A 20,942-nucleotide genomic window follows, 5' to 3' on the forward strand; every position below is an offset into this window, starting at 1 on the left:
TCTCCTTCTAACCACGGGCGGGATTCTCCGACCCTCCGCCGGGCCGGAGAATTGCCGGGGGTTGGCATGAATCCCGCCCCTTCTCCGGTGCCGGTTTTACTGCAGGGGCGGGAATCGCGTCGCGAAGGTCGGGGGCCGTTGGCAGTGGCCCCCCCCATCGATTCTCTGCTCCGCGATGGGCCGAGTGGACGCCCGTTTTCGGCCAGGGAGGGGGGGGGGGCGGGCGCTGGGGTGATCGGGCCCCCGGTGGCCTGGCCTGGCCCGCGATCGGGGCCCACCGATCTGCGGGCGGGCCTGTGCCGTGGGGGCACTCTTTCCCTCCGCGCCGGCCGCTGTAACGGTGCGCCATGGCCGGCACGGAGAAGAACCCCTCTGCGCATGCGCTGGGATCATGCCAGAGGACGCTGGCACTCCCATGCATGCGCCAACTCGCACCGGCCGGCGGAGGCCCTTCGCGCCGGTTGGTACGGCACCAACCCCGCGGACGCTGGCCTAGCCCCTGAAGGTGCGGTGGATTCCGCACCTTCCGGACAGTCCGACGCCGGAGTGGTTCACGCCACTCCTTGGTGCAGGTACGGCCCGCCCCGCCATGTAGGGGAGAATCCCAGCCCACGTCTCTGTAATTCCCCATTTTCCTCAGGTCATTAAATTGTCTGGAGTTGAACTGCTGATCAAAGGGTTGTAAGTGTAGCCTCACAGCCTAACCCTCCTTTCCACTGTGCTGTTATCAAACACAATAATCTTTTGTTCTGTCCTTTCCTTGATCACTTCCTGAATAATAATAATAATAATAATAATCACTTATTGTCACAAGTAGACTTAAATGAAGTTACTGTGAAAAGCCCCTAGAAGGAACACTCTATCCTGTAAACTGGCAATCCCTATGTTTCTATCTTGTAAACTGGCAATCTCCATGTTCCTTTGAGACCATTCCTTAAAACTTCCTAATTTCTTCTTCCACGATTAACCTTTGAGCACCTACGCAGCATGTGTGAATATATGTTCCTTTTTTTTGTTCCTCTTCCTGCATTTGCAACTGCAAATTTTGAAGAAATTCACCAGATCATGATAAGCAAAAAGATGGACTTTAAAACCTGTTATGTTACTGTGATTTTTGCTTTGTTTTCTTTGTTTGTGCTCAATTGCTGGTGTCCTTCAGCAATCTGCTTTTGCTAATGCCACTTTCAACGGCCCCCGGTCGACGCCGCGTCGACTGCGCGTCCGCGACCACCGGCTGTTCTCCGTTCTCCAGAGAATCGCGAGAAAGCGTTGCGAATCTGACGCCCATTCCGTGCCCCCGTGCCGGGTGCAATTGCGGCGCGGAGACTCGGAGAATTCCGGCCATGATGTTCGGGCAGGGATTTTGAGTGAAACTCCGTTACTGATTGCTTCTACAAAGGACAACTCCTCTCACTGATGAACTTTGCCTTATTAAATCTCACTCTTTGCAACTGCCAAGAACACTCAGCAGAATTCTCCGAACTGGACTGGATGGCACCATGCTACCTAATACATCCGAGCAGCAGCCAGGTCCATTCAGGCCCAGCCGCTCCAGAAAACGCCGGCCAAGGGGGGCCCAGATTGCAGGACGGGAATCACAGCAGGCTGCCTTCACTCCTGATATACTGTCTCAGGATCCACGTAGATGTAGTGTTAGGGCCATAAGACCAGAAAAGTAGACAGAAGTTAAGTTGATCGGAGCTAGGGCACAAATCTGTGTATATGTTTTCATATCAAACACCTGTTCACAATGTTACATCCCGCTTTGGCCAAAAGTGGGTGATGGGTGGGCTGCTCTGGGCTGGCCACAGAGGGGGAGTGGGGGATGGACAGGCATTGGGGGTGGGCTTGACTCACCGACCGCAGTTCAGTCAACACTCACCGCTCTGCTGTTCCCCCTCACCACTCCCACCTCTGCCACCCCGTGGATTTGATGAGACTGTGATGGAATGGCCAGCTCGCGTGCAGGGATTATCCAGGTGGGTGGTGGAAAGTGCTACAGTGAATAGGAGTCAGAGTTGGAGTTGTCAAAAGATGTGGAGCACCAGAGCTCATTGCAGAGGGGGCTGTCATCATCCTCCATCCCATGGACCCACCCCGCTGTTAATGTCAACCCTGGGTTCACATCCCATCATGCATTTATCATGGAGGTGATTGCAGGTGGGTGGGGAGCACAGGATGTGATGGGCATCCATGCCCCTGGCCAGTCTCCGCCCCCCAGTCGGTGAACCTGGAGGCGAACAGAGCGTCCCGTGCGTGTTGGCCCGGCGATGGCGGTGAACCTTGCTGCCCAGGCCTCCTGGTGGGCTCGGTCCACATTGAAATGAATGTATTGTGCCAACTGAAGATATAGGGCATCCGTGACAGCGTGGATGCACTTGTGCACTGAGCTCTGTGAGAGTCGAGACAGGTCCCCACTCGGCGCCTCGAAGGACCCGTTGCGTAGATGGTTAGGGTGACCGCCCCCTATCAGCCACCGGGAACGGATGCCTTCCCTCATTGCCCTGCAGTGCCAGGTGCGACATATCTACCAAATTATGGTGCGCCATGAACTGGTAGATATGTCGCACTGTTCCTCTGCTCAGCCGGAGTCATTGGCATGCCCGGTCTGGCAGGTCTTCGAATGATAGGCGCTACCGATACACGTGAGGCCTCATGCGAAGCCTCCTTTTCACCTCTTTCTCCTCCTTGGCCTGTTGGGTGGCTGGCTTTCCATCGTCTTCCTCTGGGGCATGCTCCGCTGCTGCAGCTTCCTCCTCCTCGAGCAGCTCCAGCTGGTACAGTGGCTACAGCCAGGGCTGCGGCGACTAGGAGGAAAACCCCATTGCTGGTTGAATTCCAATACTCATTGGCTGCACGGGGTGAAAGGCTGACATGGTGGTATGGTGCTTACCCCCGTGCCCAACCAGGTACAGCGGGCTACATGGTGGCCTCGGTTTGCAGTGCGGACTCTGCCCCCACATGTTTCCCCCTCCAATCCCCGCACCCATGGCTGTGTTGGTGGCTGGCACCATGTGGGTCTCTGGCCCTGGTACCCGTCCCTGCTGCAAAGGGTACTGTTGGATGGCACTATCCATGCCAGCGGAACGCTCTGCGGGCCCCATCCGCATCCCCGTGTAAGGGCTACTGTGGGCGCTTTCCTTGGGCATGATGCCCTGCCAGGAGATGGTGGCTGGTTGGGGTGGGTGTGGTATGTTGGGGTTGGTGGGATGGAAGAGAGGGGGCACCCTATGGCCGGTGTTACTCTGCAGAACCAGGGGCCAAGGTGGGTTGTCAGTGGGCTGCACAGAAAGATGGCTGCCATACAGGCCCCGGCAATGGCGGTCCTTGCCTCCGTGACGTATCTCTTAGCCTAGTGCTGTGTCTAAGTGCTCCTTGTGAAGAAAGAACAACTTTGGTGGCAGTTTGAGTTTGATTTGATTATTGATCTTAACTCCTGGGTGTTATGACATTTTAGTTGTGGTATATTCAAATCCTGGTTTAAAATTTAACTAATAAGTTAAGTCTCTGCTAACTTTAAAAAGATTGAATGCAAATTTGCAAGTACTTGGAGATGCAATTTTTAAAATATGTTTTGCACCTGTTGCAGTTACTCTCTTATTTTCTTTAAACAGAACCTCCGGTGACTTTTTCCAAAGCTTTAGAAGATATCAAAGTTCCAGAGAAAGATAAAATTATTTTTGAATGTGAACTCTCGAGAGCCAATGCAGAAGTGAAATGGTTTAAGGTATGAATGAAGAAAAAAAATCTTATCAAAGAAAGCTGAGGAAACAAAAAAAGTGATAGCCCAAATGTAAGTATTGGGCAGGAGTATCGACTGGCTTAAACACAGAAATGGCAACAACTGATTGGTGTTCCAGGTATGCATTGTGTTCTTCCCTAATGACGGCGCGCAAATACTTTGGGCGTGATTCCCCCCCCCCCCCCCGGCCCGGAGAATCCCGGGGGGGGGGGGGGGGGGGGGGGGTGTTAATCCCCGAGCGTTGGTTTCTGGCCAGTCCCGCCGGCGCGGATTGGACATGTTCCCACACGGCAGTACCTGGCTGGTAGGCCGGCTGGTGCGGTCCTCAGGGGGGCACGGGGTGATCCGGCCCCGCGTGGGCCCCAATGATGGCCTGGCCTGCGATCAGGGCCCACCGATCTGTGGGCGGGCCTGTACCTTGGGGGCACTCCTTCCTTCTGCGCTGGCCCCTGTAGGGCTCCGCCATGGCCGGCGCGGAGAATACACCTGAGCCCCAGAGAAAACATTGCTTGATTGTCAGCTCTGGCTCTCTTATCTGTTCTGTCAATTTTGCAACATTTATTTGTATTTATATTTGTAATCAGTTAAGGTAAAGTGTAAAAATGGCAGGAGATCCCAGACCCGTGTTATGCTCCTCGTGCTCAATGTGGGAGTTCAGGGACGCGGCCAATGCCCCTGACTCCTTCATGTGCAGGAAGTGTGTCCAGCTGCAGCTCCTGTTAGACCGCATGACGGCTCTGGATCTGCGGATGGACTCACTTTGGAGCATCCGCGATACTGAGGAGGTCGTGGATAGCACGTTCAGTGAGTTGGTCACACTGCAGATTAGGATTGGTGAAGGTGACAGGGAATGGGTGACCATAAGGCAGAGAAAGAGCAGGAAGGCAGTGCAGGTGTCCCCTGCAGTCATCTCCCTCCAAAACAGGTATACCGTTTTGGATACTGTTGGGGGAGGTGACTCACCAGGGGAAGGCAGTAGTAGCCAGGCTCATGGCACCGTGGCTGGCTCTGCTGCACAGAAGGGTGGGAAAAAGACCGGCAGGGCTATAGTCATAGGGGATTCAATCATAAGGGGAGTAGGCAGGCGTTTCTGTGGTCGAAAACAAGACTCCCGAATGGTATGTTGCCTCCCAGGTACACGGGTCAAGGATGTCTCAGATCGACTGCAGGACATACTGAAGGGGAGGGTGAACAGCCAGTTGTCGTGGTGCATATAGGCACCAACGATATAGGTAAAAAATGGGATGAGGTCCTACAATCAGAATTTAGGGAGTTAGGAGATAAGTTAAAAAGTAGGACCTCAAAGGTAGTAATCTCAGGATTGCTACCAGTGCCACGAGACAGTCAGAGTAGAAATTCAAGAATAGTCAGAATGAATACGTGGCTTGAGAGATGGTGCAGGACGGAGGTGTTCTGATTTTTGGGACATTGGAACCGGTTTTGGGGGCGGTGGGACCATTACAAATCGGATGGTCTACACCAGGGCAGGATTGGAACCAATGTCCTACGGGGTGCTTTTGCTAACACTGTTGGGGAGGTTTTAAACTAATGTGGCAGGGGGATGGGAACCAGATTAGGAAGTTAGAGGTCAGTAAAGAGGCAGCAACTAAAACCAGTAAGGTACTAGATAATTAACTCAATGTGACTAAGGGGAAGAGTAGACAGGGAAGTGATGTTGAATGCAAAGGGACAGGTGGTCTGAGGTGCATTTGTTTTAATGCAAGAAGTGTAGCAGGTAAGGCAGATGAATTTAGGGCTTGGATTAGCACCTGGGAATATATTGGTATTACTGAGACGGTTGAGGGAAGGGCAAGACTGGCAACTAAATATCCCAGGGTATAGATGCTTCAGGAGGGATAGAGAGAGAGGTAAGAGGGGTGGAGGAGTTGCATTACTAGTCAGAGATGATATCTTAGCTGTGATTAAGGAGGGCATGATGGACGATTCGAGCACTGAGACAATATGGATAGAGCTAAGAAATAGGAAGGGTGCAGTAACATTGTTGGGACTTTACTACAGGCCTCCCAAAAGTGAGCGTGAAGTAGAAGTAGATAGATAGATAGAGAAATACAGCACAGAACAGGCCCTTCGGCCCACGATGTTGTGCCAAACTTTTGTCCTAGGTTAATCATAGAATTTTGGACACTAAGGGCAATTTTTCATGGCCAATCCACCCAACCTGCACATCTTTGGACTGTGGGAGGAAACCGGAGTACCCGGAGGAAACCCACGCACACACGGGGAGGATGTGCAGACTCCACACAGACAGTGACCCAAGTTGAAATCGAACTTGGGACCCTGGAGCTGTGAAGCAATTGTGCTATCCACAATGCTACCGTGCTGCCCTTAAGAAGAAGTTAATCTACACTCCATTATTCTACCCTAATCCATGTACCTATCCAATAGCCGCTTGAAGGTCCCTAACATTTCCGACTCAACTACTTCCACAGGCAGTGGAACCTACCTCTGACATCCCCTCTATATCTTCCACCATTTACCTTAAATTCATGTCCCCTTGTAATGGTGTGTTCCACCCGGGGAAAAAGTCTCTGACTGTCTATCTATTCCCCTGATCATTTTATAAACCTCTATCAAGTTGCCCCTCATCCTTCTCAGTTCTAATGAGAAAAGGCCTAGCACACTCAACCTTTCCTCGTATGACCTACTCTCCATTCCAGGCAACATCCTGGTAAATGTCCTTTGCACCTTTTCCAAAGCTTCCACATCCTTCCTAAAATGAGGCGACCAGAACTGCACACAGTACTCCAAATGTGGCCTGACCAAGGTTTGTACAGCTGCATCATCACCTCACGGCTCTTAAATTCAATCCCTCTGCTAATGAACGCTAGCACACCATAGGCCTTCTTCACAGCTCTATCCACTTGAGTGGCAACTTTCAAAGATCTATGAACATAAACCCCAAGATCTCTCTGCTCCTCCACATTGCCAAGAACCCTACCGTTAACCCTGTATTCCGCATTCAGATTTGTCCTTCCAAAATGGACAACCTCACACTTGTCAGGGTTAAACTCCATCTACGACATCTCAGCCCAGCTCTGCATCCTATCTATGTCTCTTTGAAGCCGACAACAGCCCTCCTCACTATCCACAACTCCACCAATCTTCGTATCATCTGCAAATTTATTGACCCACCCTTAAACTCCCTCATCCAAGTCGTTAATGAAAATCACAAACAGCAGAGGACCCAGAACTGATCCCTGCGGTACGCCACTGATAACTGGGCTCCAGGCTGATTATTTGCCATCCACCACCACTCTCTGTCTTCTATTGGTTATCCAGTTTGTTATCCAACTGGCCAAATTTCCCACTATCCCATGCCTCCTTACTTTCTGCACAAGCCTACAATGGGGAACCTTATCAAATGCCTTACTACAATCCATGTACACTACTTCCACTGCTTTACCTTCATCCACATGCTTGGTCACCTCCTCAAAGAAGTCAGTAAGACTTGTAAGGCAAGACCTACCCCTCACAAATCCGTGCTGACTATCCCTAATCAAGCAGTGTCTTTCCAGATGCTCAGAAATCCTATCCCTCAGTACCCTTTCCATTACTTTGCCTAGCACCGAAGTAAGACTAACTGGCCTGTAATTCCCAGGGTTATCCCTATTCCCTTTTTTGGACAGGGGCACGACATTCGCCACTCTCCAATCCTCTGGTACCACCCCTGTTGACAGCGAGGACGAAAAGATCATTGCCAACGGCTCTGCAATTACATTTCTTGCTTCCCATAGAATCCTTGGATATATCCCGTCAGGCCCGGGGGACTTGTCTATCCTCAAGTTTTTCAAAACGCGCAACACATCTTCCTTCCTGACAATTATCTCCTCGAGCTTATCAGTCTGTTTCACACTGTCCTCTCCAACAATATGGCCCCTCTCGTTTGTGAATACTGAAGAAAAATACTTGTTCAAGACCTCTCCTATCTCTTCAGACTCAATACACAATCTCCCGCTACTGTCCTTGATCGGACCTACCCTCGCTCTAGTCATTCTCATATTTCTCACATATGTGTAAAAGGCCTTGGGGTTTTCCTTGATCCTACCTGCCAAAGATTTTTCATGCCCTCTCTTAGCTCTCCTAATCCCTTTCTTCAGTTCCCTCCTGGCTATCTTGTATCCTCCAGCGCCCTGTCTGAACCTTGTTTCTTCAACCTTACATAAGTCTCCTTCTTCCTCTTAACAAGACATTCAACCTCTCTTGTCAACCATGGTTCCCTCACTCGACCATCTCTTCCCTGCCTGACAGGGACATACATATCAAAGACACGCAGTACCTGTTCCTTGAACAAGTTCCACATTTTACTTGTGTCTTTCCCTGACAGCCTATGTTCCCAACTTCTGCACTTCAATTCTTGTCTGACAGCATTGTATTTACCCTTCCCCCAATTGTAAACCTTGCCCTGTTGCACGCACCTATCCCTCTCCATAACTAAAGTGAAAGTCACAGAATTGTGGTCACTACCTCCAAAATGCTCCCCCACTAACATCTATCACCTGCCCTGGTTCATTACCAAGTACTAAATCCAATATGGCCTCCCCTCTGGTCGGACAATCTACATACTGTGTTAGAAAAGCTTCCTGGACACACTGCACAAACACTACCCCATCCAAACTATTTGATCTAAAGAGTTTCCACTTAATGTTTGGGAAGTTGAAGTCATCCATGACTACTACCCTGTGACTTCTGCACCTTTCCAAAATCTGTTTCCCAATCTGTTCCTCCACATCTCTGCTGCTATTGGGGGGCCTATAGAAAACTCCCAACAAGGTGACTGCTCCTTTCCTATTTCTGACTTCAACCCATATTACCTCAGTAGGCAGATCCCCCTCGAACTGCCTTTCTGCAGCTGTTATACTATCTCTAATTAACAATGCCACCCCCCCACCTCTTTTACCATCCTCCCTAATCTTGTTGAAACATCTATAACCAGGGACCTCCAACAACCATTTCTGCCCCTCTTCTACCCAAGTTTCCGTGATGGCCACCACATCGTAGTCCCAAGTACTGATCCATGCCTTAAGTTCACCCACCTTATTCCTGATGCTTCTTGCATTAAAGTATACACACTTCAACCCATCTCCTTGCCTGCAAGTACTCTCCTTTATCAGTGTTACCTTCCCCACTGCATCACTACGTGCTTTGGCGTCCTGAATATCAGCTTCCTTAGTTGCTGGACTACAAATCTGGTTCCCATTCCCCTGCCAAATTAGTTTAAACCCTCCCGAAGAGTACTAGAAAACATCCCCCCCCCCCCCCCCCCCCCCCCCCCCCCCCCCAAAAGGATATTGGTGCCCCTCTGGTTCAGATGCAACCCGTCCTGCTTGTACAGGTCCCACCTTCCCCAGAATGCGCTCCAATTATCCAAATACCTGAAGCCCTCCCTCCTACACCATTCCTGCAGCCATGTGTTCAACTGCACTCTCTCCCTATTCCTAGCCTCGCTATCACGTGGCACCGGCAACAAACCAGAGATGACAACTCTGTCTGTCCTGGCCTTTAACTTCCAGCCTAACTCCCTAAAAATAGCCCTAAAATGGTACAAATATATAGACAGATTATAGAACAATGTAGGAGCAATAGCGTGGTTGTGATGGGAGATTTTAACTTCCCCAACATTGAATGGGACTCATGTAGTGTTGGAGGTGTAGACGGATCAGAATTTGTAAGGAGCATCCAGGAGAGTTTTTTAGAGCAGAATGTAAATAGTCCAACTCGGGAAGGGGCCATACTGGACCTGGTATTGGGGAATGATCCCGGCCAGGTGGTTGAAGTTTCAGTCAGTAATTACTTTGGGTTAAGCGATCACAATTCCGTATGTTTTAGAATACTCATAGAGAAAGACGAGAGTGGTCCTAAAGGAAGAGTGCTAAATTGGGGAAAGGGCAAGTATAACAAAATTCGGCAGGAGCTAGGGAATGTGGATTCGGAGCAGCTGTTTGAGGGTAAATCCACATTTGAAATGTGGGAGTCTTTTAAAGAACAGTTGATTAGAGTGCAGAACAGACACGTCCCTGTGAAAATGAGGGATAGAAATGGCAAGATTAGGGAACCATGGATGACGGGTGGAATTGTGAGACTAGCAAAGATGAAAAAGGAAGCATGCATAAGATCGAGGCGACTCAAAACTGATGAAGCTTTGGAGGAATATCGGGAAAGTAGGACAAATCTCAAACGCGCAATAAAGAGGGCTAAAAGGGGTCATGAAATATCTTCGGCTAACAGGGTTAAGGAAAATCCCAAAGCATTTTATTCGTATATAAGGAGCAAGAGGGTAACTAGAGAAAGGATTGGCCCAATCAAAGACAAAAGAGGGAATTTATGCGTGGAGTCAGAGGAAATGAGTGAGATTCTTAATGAGTACTTTGCACGGTATTCACCAAGGAGAGGGACATGACAGATGTTGAGGCTAGGGATGGATGTTTAAATACTCTAGGTCATGTCGGCATAAGGAAGGGGGAGGTTTTGGGTATTCTAAAAGGCATTAAGGGGTGGACAAGTCCCCAGGACTGGATGGGATCTATCCCAAGTTACTGAGGGAAACGAGGGATGAAATAGCTGGGGCCTTAACAGATATCTTTGCAGCATCTTTGAGCACAGGTGAGGTCCCGGAGGACTGGAGAATTGCTAATGTTGTAGATGGGTAGCAGGGATAATCCAGGGAATTATAGACCTGTGAGCTTGACGTCAGTGGTAGGCAAACTGTTGGAGAAGATACTGAGGGATAGGATCTATTCACATTTGGGAGAAAATAGACTTATCAGTGATAGGCAGCATGGTTTTGTGCAGGGAAGGTCATGTCTTACAAACCTAATAGAATTCTTTGAGGAAGTGACAAAGTTAATTGATGAGGGAAGGGCTGTAGATGTCATATACATGAACTTTAGTAAGGCGTTTGATAAGGTTTCCCATGGCAGGTTGATGGCAAAAGTGAAGTTGTATGGGGTTCAGGGTGTACTAGCTAGATGGATAAAGAACTGGCTGGGCAACAGGAGACAGAGAGTAGTGGTGGAAGGGAGTGTCTCAAAATGGAGAAAGGTGACTAGTGGTGTTTCACAGGGATCCGTGCTCGGACCACTGTTGTTTGTGATATACATAAATGATCTGGATGAAGGTATAAGTGGTCTGATTAGCAAGTTTGCAGATGATACTAAGATTGGTGGAGTTGCAGATAGCGAGGAGGACTGTCAGAGAATACAGCAAAATATAGATAGATTGGAGAGTTGGGCAGAGAAATGGCAGACGGAGTCCAATCCAGGCAAATGCGAGGTGGTGCATTTTGGAAGATCAAATTCAAGAGCGGACTATATGGTCAATGGAAGAGTCCTGGGGAAAATTGATGAACAGAGAGATCTGGGAGTTTAGGTCCATTGTACCCTGATGGTGGCAACGCAGGTCGATAGAGTGGTGAAGAAGGCATACAGCATGCTTGCCTTCATCGGACGGGGTATTGAGTACAAGAGTCGGCAGATCATGTTACAGTTGTATAGGACTTTGGTTAGGCCACATTTGGAATACTGCGTGCAGTTCTGGTCGCCACATTACCAGAAGGATGTGGATACTTTAGAGAGGGTGCAGAGGAGGTTCACCAGGATGTTGCCTGGTATGGAGGGTGCTAGCTATGAAGAAAGGTTGAGTAGATTAGGATTGTTTTCGTTGGAAAGACGGAGGTTGAGGGGGGACCTGATTGAGGTCTACAAAATTGAGAGGTATGGACAGGGTGGATAGGAACAAGCTTTTTCCAAGAGTGGGGGTGTCAATTACAAAGGGTCACAATTTCAAGGTGAGAGGGGGAAAGTTCAAGGGAGATGTGTGTGGAAAGTTTTTTACGCAGAGGGTGGTGGGTGCCTGGAACGCTTTGCCAGCGGAGGTGGTAAAGCCGGGCATGATAGCATAATTTATGATGCATCTGGACAGATATATGAACAGGCGGGGAATAGAGGGAAGTAGATCCTTGGAAAATAGGCGACAGGTTTAGATAAAGGAACTGGATCGGCACAGGCTGGGAGGGCCGAAGGGCCTGTTCCTGTGCTGTAATTTTCTTTGTTTTTTGTTCTTTGTATAAGATTAGGAGGTTTCAAGTTTCAGCGGTTTCATTAATTGAACTTTAAAGGGTCTGGATGATTGTCACTTTTATAGGGCTGTAGTGAAAAAGAGTTTTATAAGAAGGTAGACAGTTATCAATGAATGTCTTTTTGAAAAGCTTTTTTTAACACATCGTACTGTCATCATAGGGTTAATTGTTTTTGTACAGGGCATGGTGGGTGAATGGGCATGGAATTGTCATAGCTTGACATGGAGGCATGAGAGACCATTGCGGTTGCTTGGTGGAACATATCTTGGCAAGGGGGAATGAGGGGCAATCGAGGTTATTTGAGGGGCATACCTTGGCATGAGAAGGCATGAGTTGTATGGAGTGGCATACCTTTGCATGTATGAAGCTTGAGGAATGTGTGCAGCAAGCTTGACTAAATGGTTCCAAGATAGAATTGAGTTGGAGTCTTTAATTGATCTTTAATCAGTATTTCCACCAAAATACAACGTGTTTTGACAGACGTAGGTTCATCAGAAGCCATTTGTGGGATCAGAGAAGTCAGCTTGCCAGGATCTGTGAGAGAGAGAGTGCAGTTAGAGGTAGCTGGTCTCTCTGGTTCACCGTGCAGCACTGTATGTAGGATCTGATCTGGTCAAGGCAGATTATCTCAAGGTAGGTTTGTCAAACTTCAGCATTACTCACTGGTACCATGATGTGTTGGGCAAGCTGGGTCTATGTGGACTGCGTTTGATGCAGTGTAGAGAGAGACAGGCTTCCAACACTTGATGAGATGCAACACTATTTTACTGCACAACCCACTATATTACATGCTTATTTGTGGGTTGACACTATGCTGACTTGACTGGAAACCTGAGGCTAGCCTGACCAGACTAACTGACTACCATATGGTGTTTGTACTAGCTGATGCTCACGAGCTCTGACTGTCTCAGATGCTGGATCCCAAGAGAGCGGGAAAACTGGTGCCCTCTGGCTTTATAGTGGTCATGTCCTGTCTGGTGATTGGCTGCTGTGTTCTGTGTGCTCACAGGTCTTCCTGTGTGTCACTCACTGCCTGTCTGCACTCCATCTTATACATGGATGTATATTATGACAGGACCTGGACTGAAAAGATAAAATTTGTGAGGATTTAAAATGAGTTGAAAGATTTGCTATGGTTGAGCTAGAGTGTAGATCATCAGGAAAACCTTCACTGTGCAGGACAGTTCCGGAGTCAAAATCTGCCAGGCGGAGAAAGGAAAAGAACAGAAGTTAACCTTGGAGAGATAACCACTTTGGAATTGTTCCAAGAGAATTGAATGTTGACTTAAAGTATATACTGGAAGTGTTATTTTTGATTGTATTAAAAGTGGAAATTCTGCTTTGGAGTTTAAAGTAGAAGTTCCCTTCATCGTTGTTGTGACCTTTCACTGAATGTTCAAATTTCTTTTTAAAAGTTGTTGGACTCTATGGGGATTGAAATAAAATGAACAACGCCACCATGCAAGTACCCCTTCCAGTCACACACCATTTTGACTTGGAATTATGTCACTGTTCATTCACATGAATTGCATCAGTTCAAGAAGGCTGCCAACACTATCTTCTCAAAGGCAGTTAGGGATGAACAATATTGCTGGGCTGGACTTTAAACTGAGCCGGGGGAACTGTTTTTCCGTGCCAATTTGATCCCCCCTGGTTCCCTCCATCAGCTTTATTAAGATCCACTTATGGAATCCCATCCATTCCCTCGCTACCTGAATCCCCAAATACCTGAACCTATCCCTCGCCACCGTAATTGGCATCCCAGCTCATTAACCGGGAAAACTTCGCTTTTCCCTGCATTGTGTTTGTACCCCGAGAACCCTCCAAACCTCCCCAGCAGGCCCATAATCCTTCCCATACTCTCCAGTGGATCTGAAGCATACAGCAACAGGTCACCGGCATATAACAACACCTGGTGCTCCCTCTATCCCCTCATAATTCCCCCGCCACTCCGCTGACCCCTTAAGACCATCGGCGATGGCTCTATGGCCAGCGCAAACAACAAAGGCGACAGCGGGCACCCTTGCCCGTATTCCTGTGTACGTCAAAGCTTTGCAAACTCATATTATTCGTCCTCACACTCGCACTTGGTGCCATACATAGCAACCATGCCACAAATCTTGGCCCAAACCCAAACCTGCCCAAACCCTCGAATAAGTACCACCACTCCACCCAATCAAATGTCTTCTCCAAGTCACTGGACACCACCACCTTCGGTACCAGAGCCCCCGACGGATTCATCACTACATTCAACAACTGCTTTATATTACTCCCTAGCTGCCTGCCCTTCACGAAGCCTGTTCGATCTTCTGCAACCACCCTCAGGACATAATCCACCATGCTTGCCGCCAACACCTAGCCAATACTTTCACATCGTGTTCAATAATGATATGGGCATATATGAATCATATTCTATTGGGTCCTTACCCTTTTTCAGAATTAGCGTGATTACTACCTGCATTATCGTCTCCGGCAGCTCCCCCTTCTCCAGCGCTTAATTAAATGCCCTCAACAGATGTGGTGCCAGATCCTTCGCAAATTTCTTCTAAAATTCTGCCGGGTACCCATCCGGAACTGGAGCCTTGTCCGACTTCATGTTTGATACTATCTAGTACCTCCCCAGCCCCAGTGGCTCCTCCAATGCCTGCCCCTTTGTTTCCTCCACCTGGGAAAATTCCAGCTCGTCCAGAAACCGCCCCATGTTCCCTCCTCTCCCCCTGGGTCTGCCGCATACAGTCCCTGGTAGTACTCCCTAAATGCCTCATTTATCTTCCCTGGCTCCGACACCACACCCCCAGCCCGATTCCGTATCTTCAATATTTTCTTGGACGTGGCCTGCCTCTGCAGCTGGTGTGCCAGCATGCGGCTCGCCTTCTCCCCATACACATTTGCACCTCTCTAGCCCTACGCAGTTGCCCTACCGCCTTCCCCATTGTCAACCTGTCAAACTGTCCCTTCAACTTTTTCCTCCTCGCCAATCCCTCTGTGGTGACCCTTGTATACTCACTGTCCACTACCACTATCTCGCTCACCAGACGGTCATTTTCCTCTCTCCTTTCTCTATCTGCACAAGCCCTAAACAAAATAAGTTCCTCCCGGGAAAGCCTTCAGTGCTTCCCAAAAAATGGCCTCCGGCACCTTCCCATTCTTTTTTTTTTATAAGTTTAGAATATCCAATTCATTTTTTTCCAATTAAGGGGCATTAGCGTGGCCAATCCACCTATCCTGCACATCTTTTGGGTTGTGGGGCCGAAGCTCACGCAAACACGGGGAGAATGTGCAAACTCCACACGGACAGTGACCCAGAGCCGGGATTGAACCTGGATCCTCGGCGCCGTGACACAACCATGCCAACTACTTGCGCCACCGTGCTGCCCTACACCTTCCCATTCTGATTCAACTTCACATACTTCTTAATCGCCGCCCGCACCTTATCACAAAAACCTCCATCTGCCAACAACCCCGAATCAAACCTCAACCCCGGGCTCTGCTCTCGTCCCGTTCTAAACTGAATCTCCATCCAGTGGGGTGCATGGTCTGAGATAACAATCCTGCTTACTCTACTCCCTCAAAGATCAAAGAACAATACATTGCAGGAACAGGCTCTTTGGCCCTCCAAGCCTGTACCGGTCTTGGCCAAAACCCTCAGCAATTCCGAGTGCCTTATCCCACTTTACCCATCCTATCCATGTATTTTTCGAGATGCCTTTTGAACAGCATTAATATATCTGCTTCCACAACCTCCCCTGGTAGTGTGTTCCTGGTACTCACGACCCTCTGTGTAAAAAACCTGCCTTGCACATCTCCTCTAAACTTTGCCCCACGGACCTTAAATCTATGCCCCCTGGTGACTGATCCTCCACCCTGGGAAAGAGTGCCTGCCCATCCACTCTATCCATGTCCTTCATAATCTTGTAGACCTCTATCAGGTCACCCCTCAACCTCCATCTTTCTAATGAAAACAGTCTATTCGGCCTCTCCACATAGCTAACACTGTCCAGACCAGGCAACATCCTGGTAAACCAGGTATGGGGACACTTGCTCCCGGTGGCCGTCAAGGTGAAAGTCGCCCTGAACCTCTTAAGGGGCTGGTTTAGCACAGTGGGTGTGGTGGTATGATTATCATAGCTGCCTGCCATTGGTGCAGAACGCCGGCTTACCATTGGCCCTGGTCGGTCATGTGCCTCTCGACCGATTGGTTGAGACCAGTCGTGATGGCTCCCCGATTGGTCGAGAGGCTGAGTTAACCCCGCCTCCAGGGCGGGGTATAAATACCCAGTACTCCCGACAGTCGTCCTTATACTGTAATCGACCGCAGAGCTAACATCTAGCTGATTAAAGCCATACTTTTGTACAGCAACTCGTCTCGCGTTCAATTGATGGTACATCAATTTAATCAGCTAGAATTTTGAAGGTGGAGCTCCAGATCAAGCCCGAATGCCTCCGCATCAGCCCGCAAACTCAGAACGCATCGGAAATCTTCAAACATTGGCTGGCGTGTTTCGATGGCTACCTAGCGTCCACAAGCAGCCCCCCCACCATGGCACAGAAGCTTCATATTCTCCATTCCAGCGTGGGCATGGCGGCCTACGCGATGATAGGGGAAGAAAAAGATTACGACGCGGCCATGGATAAGCTGAAAGGACAGTTTTTTAAGCCGGTAAACCGAGTGTTCGCCCGACATCTGCTGGCTACCAGACAACAGCTCCCCGGTGAGTCCTTAGACGATTTTTACCAGGCCCTCGCTGTCCTGGGGAGGAATTGCACCTGCCTCCAAGTTTCAGCCACTGAGCACATGGAACTTTTGATTAGAGATGCTTACGTGGCTCAGATGCAGTCCGCCGCTATCCGCCAGTGGATGCTGGAAAAAGACGACCTCAGACTAACTGAGGCACGGACTCTCTCCACCTCCCTGGAGGTCGCCGGCTTAAACGCCCGCGCCTATGTCACCAGCCGCGCTGCAGCGCCCTGGGCCTCCAAGCACGCTTCCCCACCGCCATCCGCCGCTCCCGGCCCCCCTCAGGCCTGCGCCGCGGGACGCCCGACAAGCCCGCGGGGCTTGCTATTTCTGTGACATCTTGGGGCAGCGACTCCACGTGCGGGTCTGGGCGCCGCCATCTTGGGGCCTCGACTCCACGTGCGGGTCCTGGGGGCCGCCATCTTGGGGCCCCGACTCCACGTGCGGGTCCTGGGCACCGCCATTCTGGACTGGCACATAAGGTCCTGCCAGCACCTACTCGGCCGACGACGACTACGACGATGGATCTTCTCCACGGCTCGCGGCCATTCAGCTCGACCAGTCACTTCCACGCACGCTCGCCAAGACGACGACGCTAATCCACCTCAACGGCCACGAGACGGGTTGCCTGCTGGACTCCGGGAGCACGGAAAGCTTCGTACACCCTGACACGGTAAGACGCTGCGCGCTCCCTGACCACCCTGTAAAACACAAAATCGGGTTAGCCTCAGGTTCGCACTCCGTCCGCATCACCGGGTGCTGCATCGCAGACCTCACCGTCCAAGGGAAGGTTTTTAAAAATTATAAACTCCTTGTCCTCCCCGACCGTTGCGCACCGGCACTCCTAGGACTGGACTTCCAGTGCAACCTGGAGAGCTTGACCTTCCAATTCGGCGGCCCTATACCCCCCTCACGGTCTGCAGCCTCGCGTCCCTCAAAGTGGACCCCCCCTCCTTGTTTGCTAATCTCACCCCCGATTGCAAACCCGTCGCGACCCGGAGCAGATGGTACAGCGCCCAGGACCGGACCTTCATCAGGTCCGAGGTCCAGAGGTTGCTGAAGGAAGGGGTCATCGAGGCCAGCAACAGTCCCTGGCGAGCCCAAGTGCTGGTGGTCCGGACTGGGGAGAAAAACCGGATGGTCATCGACTACAGCCAGACCATCAACCGGTTTACGCAACTGGACGTGTATCCTCTCCCCCGTATTTCCACCATGGTAAACCGAGATTGCGAAATACAAAGTCTTCTCCACTGTGGACCTCAAGTCCGCCTATCACCAGCTCCCCATCCGCGCGAGTGACCGCAAGTACACTGCGTTCGAGGCAGCTGGGCGCCTCTACCACTTCCTCAGGGTTCCATTCGGTGTCACAAATGGGGTCTCGGTCTTCCAACGGGAGATGGACCGAATGGTCGACAAGTACGGATTACGGGCTACCTTCCCGTACCTCGATAATGTCACCACCTGCGGCCACGACCAGCAGGACCATGACACCAACCTCCAAAAATTCCTCCAAACCGCAAAACTCCTTAACCTAACTTACAATAAGGATAAGTGCGTGTTTAGCACCGACCGTCTAGCCATCCTCGGCTACGTAGTGCGTAACGGAGTGATAGGCCTCGACCCTGAACGCATGTGCCCCCTGATGGAACTCCCTCTCCCCAATACCCTCAAATCCCTCAAACGCTGCCTGGGTTTCTTCGCTTACTATGCCGAATGGGTTCCCAATTACGCCGACAATGCCCGTCCCCTCATTCAGTCCACTACCTTCCCGCCGTCGTCAGAGGCCTGCCAGGCCTTTAGCCGCATCAAAACGGACATCGCAAAGGCCACGATGCGCGCCATCGACGAGCCCCTCCCCTTCCAGGCTGAGAGCGACGCATCAGAAGTAGCTCTGGCGGCCACCCTGAACCAAGCGGGCAGACCCGTGCCCTTCTTCTCCAGAACCCTCCAGGCTTCCAAACTCCGCCACTCCTCAGTGGAAAAGGAAGCCCAGGCCATAGTCGATGCTGTGCGACATTGGAGGCACTATTTGGCCGGCAGGAAGTTTACCCTCCTCACAGACCAACGGTCAGTGGCCTTCATGTTCGATAATGCACAGAGGGGCAAGATTAAGAACGACAAGATCTTACTGTGGCGGATCGAGTTGTCCACGTACAACTACGATATCTTGTATCATCCTGGGAAGCTCAATGAGCCTCCTGGTGCCCTGTCCCGTGATACCTGCGCCAGTGCACAGATAGACCGCCTCCGCTCCCTCCACGCGGACCTCTGCCATCCAGGGGTGACCCGTTTCTATCATTTCATAAAGGCCCGCAACCTGCCCTTCTCCATCGAGGAAGTCAGGACAGTAACCCGTGACTGCCACATCTGCGCAGAGTGCAAACCGCACTTCTACCGCCCCGAGCGCGCGCATCTGATCAAAGCATCCCGCCCCTTCGAATGTCTCAGCATTGACTTCAAGGGGCCCCTTCCCTCTAGCAACCGCAACATTTATTTTCTGACGGTAATCGATGAATACTCCCGCTTCCCCTTCGCCATTCCCTGCCCCGACATGACCACATCGACCGTCATTAAGGCCCTCCTCTCCATCTTCTCCATGTTCGGCTACCCCGCGTACATACATAGCGATCTGGGGTCCTCATTTATGAGCGACGAGCTGCGTCAATTCCTGCTCAGCAGGGGCATTGCCTCTAGCAGGACGACCAGCTATAACCCTCGGGGTAACGGACAGGTCGAGCGGGAGAATGGTACCACCTGGAAGACCATACTACGGACCCTCCGGTCCAGAGATCTCCCTATTTCCCGGTGGCAAGAGGTTATCCCCGATGCCCTACATTCTATCCGCTCACTCCTCTGTACCACAACAAATCAGACACCTCATGAACGTCTTCTTGTTTTCCCCAGGAAGTCGTCCTCCGGATCCCCTCTCCCGACGTGGCTGGCCACCCCCGGACCCATCTTGCTCCGGAAGCATGTGCAGGTGCACAAGTCCGACCCGTTGGTGGAACAGGTCCAGTTACTCCACGCTAACCCGCAGTATGCGTACGTGGAGTACCCCGACGGTCGGCAGGACACGGTCTCCCTCATGGGACCTGGCACCCGCCGGCGTGCGGCCCTCCCCTCCTTCACCACAGACCTCCCCCCCCCCCCGTTCCTTTTCCCCCAGTGCCCCACCCAGGACACCCGTCCCCCATCCATGGCGTCTCCGCCACCAGCCTGGGTTACGGAGACAGTTCAAGGACCATCGCTCCCGGAGTCTAGGACATCAGCTGAACCACCACCATCGGCTGAACCAGCGTCACCAACTCCACTGCGGCGGTCTGCCAGGACATCACGGGCAACGAAAAGGCTGATCGAGTCCATTTAACTTTCAACACCACCATGGACCTTGTATGGACAGTATGTACTGTTGTTAAATGTTTTGGCCAGTGGGAAGCCAAGGATACATTTTTTTTCCTTCTCTCATTACTACTCATACCACCAGTTCTCCCCCCCCCCCCAGCTCTCGTTGACCCCCCCCCCGGCTTCTTTCTCCGCAAGGGGTGAATGTGGTGGTATGATTAGCATAGCTGCCTGCCATTGGTGCAGAACACCGGCTTACCATTGGCCCTGGTCGGTCATGTGCCTCTCGACCGATTGGTTGAGACCAGTCATGTGACGGCTCCCCGATTGGTCGAAAGGCTGAGTTAACCCCGCCTCCAGGGCGGGGTATAAATACCCAGTACTCCCGGCGGTCGTCCTTATACTGTAATCGACCGCAGAGCTAACATCTAGCTGATTAAAGCCATACTTTTGTACAGCAACTCGTCTCGCGTTCAATTGATGGTACATCAGTGGGCTAAACAGTTGGCTTGTAATGCAGAACAAGACCAACAGCGCAGGTTCAATTTCCATAGTGGCTTACAATATTGTACCGTACAATATTGTGCGCAATATTCCAAGTGCGGTCTTACCAAGGTTCTATACAACTGTAGCCAGACCCAATACCTCCTTATCGATGTTAACATGATCCAGACTGTCCACACACCCTACCCAAGAATCATCTTCCCCAAAGTCGCTTTCTTTAGTGAACACTGATGCAAAGTATTTATTTACTTTCAACCCATTTCCTCGGGCTCAACAAATAGATTCCCCCACTGTCCTTAAGTGATCCGCTCCTTTCCCTGGCCACACTCTTGCTTTTTACATATGAATAAAAAGCTTTGGGATTCACCTTAATCCGACTTATCAAGGACTTTTCATGACCCTTCTTAGCCTTCCTAATTTCCTGCTTCAGTACCTTCCTACTATCTTAATACTCCTCAAAAGTTTCGACTAACGCCACCCTTCTAGACCGTAAAAAAGTCTCCTTTTTCTTTTTGACGAGG

At 50.6% G+C, this 20,942-nt stretch overlaps 1 protein-coding gene across 3 annotated transcripts in view; it reads left to right on the plus strand.

Annotated features, from left to right (window-relative positions):
* obscnb (obscurin, cytoskeletal calmodulin and titin-interacting RhoGEF b) overlaps positions 1-20,942 on the plus strand; it is an 896,193-nt gene that overhangs the window by 153,955 nt on the left and 721,296 nt on the right. For all 3 annotated transcript variants that reach the window (XM_038798455.1, XM_038798456.1, XM_038798458.1), the window contains exon 18: positions 3,615-3,727. In XM_038798455.1, the coding sequence (XP_038654383.1) occupies positions 3,615-3,727 (113 nt within the window). The remainder of the gene's footprint in view (positions 1-3,614; positions 3,728-20,942) is intronic.

This window comes from Scyliorhinus canicula, chromosome 5 (assembly GCF_902713615.1).
Source record: "Scyliorhinus canicula chromosome 5, sScyCan1.1, whole genome shotgun sequence".
Taxonomy (NCBI): Eukaryota; Metazoa; Chordata; class Chondrichthyes; order Carcharhiniformes; family Scyliorhinidae; genus Scyliorhinus; species Scyliorhinus canicula.